This window comes from Myotis yumanensis, unplaced genomic scaffold, assembly GCF_028538775.1.
Source record: "Myotis yumanensis isolate MYYU_CA2020_CCGP unplaced genomic scaffold, mMyoYum1.0.hap1 SCAF_1, whole genome shotgun sequence".
NCBI classification, from domain to species: Eukaryota; Metazoa; Chordata; class Mammalia; order Chiroptera; family Vespertilionidae; genus Myotis; species Myotis yumanensis.
In genome coordinates, this window is record NW_027223752.1 from 235,266,833 (window position 1) to 235,269,135 (window position 2,303).

At 40.6% G+C, this 2,303-nt stretch overlaps 1 protein-coding gene across 1 annotated transcript; it reads right to left on the bottom strand.

Moving 5' to 3' along the window:
* Positions 1-443: 443 nt before the first annotated feature.
* LOC139007596 (ubiquitin-ribosomal protein eS31 fusion protein-like) lies at positions 444-973 on the bottom strand. Its single transcript, XM_070411193.1, has one exon. The coding sequence runs from the start codon at positions 935-937 to the stop codon at positions 470-472; it is 468 nt and encodes a 155-aa protein (XP_070267294.1). The 5' UTR covers positions 938-973; the 3' UTR covers positions 444-469.
* Between the last annotated feature and the right edge of the window lie 1,330 nt (positions 974-2,303).

Sequence of the window (2,303 nt, forward strand, 5' to 3'; positions counted from 1 at the left end):
TAAGGTTCAAGTTTGTGTGGGCCACAAAAAACCAAAAGCTTCAATTTTCATAGAAACGTAGGTTTATTTCAATAGAGGCATGCTGAATACAAAAAGCTGAAATAAATGAGTAATCGTTAACATAAAATAATAGAACATTTTAATAGAAATTAATATTTTTTCTTGAACATTAACTTACCAGACACTGAATAACTGCACAAATTAATAAGCAAATAAACCTATTTTTCTTGTTCTCTGAAAGTGAAACATTTCCTGTTGCGCACACCAAACAAGTCAGTACAAGACTAATGACGCGGCCATCGGCTGCTAAAATATTCACTGCTAGTATTCCTGGAGAGAAATGGTGCACCTGCGCATAAGAGAAATGAATGCAACACGATTATAGTAATCAGTCAGTATCGAACACTGTAGTTTTTTTTTTGTTGTTTGTTTGTTTTTTAGTTCATGTCTTTTATTAACTCAAATACAATTACTTGTCTTCTGGTTTGTTGAAGCAATAGGTCAGACAACATTTGCCACAATAATGTCTGTCAAAGTGGTTGGCCACAAAAACTCCAGCACCACATTCATCTGAAGGGCACTCCCGACGAAGGCGACTGATTTTGCCATTCTCATCCACTTTGTAGTACTTCAGGACAGCCAGCTTGACCTTCTTTCTCTTATGCTTGTTCTTCTTGGGAGTGGTGTACGACTTCTTCCTTTTCTTGGCACCACCACGAAGTCTCAACACAAGATGAAGCGTGGACTCCTTTTGAATGTTGTAGTCAGACAAAGTGCGCCCGTCTTCCAGTTGCTTGCCAGCAAAGATCAGTCTTTGCTGATCAGGAGGAATTCCTTCCTTATCCTGGATCTTGGCCTTGACATTTTCTATCGTATCCGAGGGTTCAACCTCGAGAGTGATGGTCTTCCCCGTGAGGGTTTTCACGAAAATCTGCATCTTGGCGGCAACCCCACTGCAGATGGCGGATCGGAAAGGCAGTTTGTTTTTAATAATTATGTGTGACAGGATATTGTAAAAATTAAGTTATGAAATTTTTATTAAAACATTTCTTATGCCGAAACCGGTTTGGCTCAGTGGATAGAGCGTCGGCCTGCGGACTGAGGGGTCCCGGGTTCGATTCCGGTCAAGGGCATGTACCTGGGTTGTGGGCACATCCTCAGTGGGAGATGTGCAGGAGGCAGCTGGTCGATGTTTCTCTCTCATCGATGTTTCTAACTCTCTATCTCTCTCCCTTCCTCTCTGTAAAAAATCAATAAAATATATTTTAAAAAAATAAAATAAAGCATTTCTTATATTGGCTGGGTCACAAAAATATTCATTGTGGGCTGCATGTGGCCCATGGGCCATGAGTTTGACATGCTTGACATAGAGTAACCATGTAAGATACCTACAACGTACATGCTTATTATGTATATTGACATAATACCTGTAAGTTATATGCCAGACAAATCGTAACTATAGTTTATTGCTGGACAAATTCATCCAGGCAACCTTGTTTTCCAGACACACTGAGCTTTTCCTTGGCATGAGAAACAACCCATAAATAAATCAGAGGACAAAATGGTTTGCCTCTTGAGAAAGCAGAACCAGCCAGAAATTGTATTTCAAGTCAAAGGAATGTGCCACATCTTGGAATATATATACTTTTAGAATATGTTGACTTCAGCCTTATTTCTTCTAGACAGGATCGGCAACTAAGTCATAGCCCACTCATCCCATTTTGGGAAGGGTTTGCTTTCACTACCTCTACCTGGTAACATTCATCAGTTTGCTTAGTTTTGCTGCCTTCAGAAGTGCCTTTAAAAAAATAGAACAAAACAAAAACAAGGGTTCAGAACTATCAACAATATACCCAGAAATAAGGTCAGTTCAATGCTTGGAACACTAAGAAGCTCCCTCAACTACTGATCATCAAACATAAAATGTGACCACAATGCCTTGCACTCTGCTATTTCCCCCTATGACTATGGAAAGAGTTGCTCTCTGTACTCTGGAGAAACTCAGAACTCTAGCTTTTCTTCTGCCTCCTCCTCCTCCTCCTCCTCCTCCTCCTCCTCCTCCTTCTCCACCTCCACCTCCTCTTCTTCATTCTTCTTCTTCTTCTTCTTCTTCTTCTTCTTCTTCTTCTTCTTCTTCTTCTTCTTCTTCTTCTTCTCCTCCTCCTTCTCCACCTCCACCTCCTCTTCTTCATTCTTCTTCTTCTTCTTCTTCTTCTTCTTCTTCTTCTTCTTCTTCTTCTTCTTCTTCTTCTTCTCCTCTTCCTCTCCTCCTTCTCCTTCTCTTTCTCCTCCTCCTCCTCCTC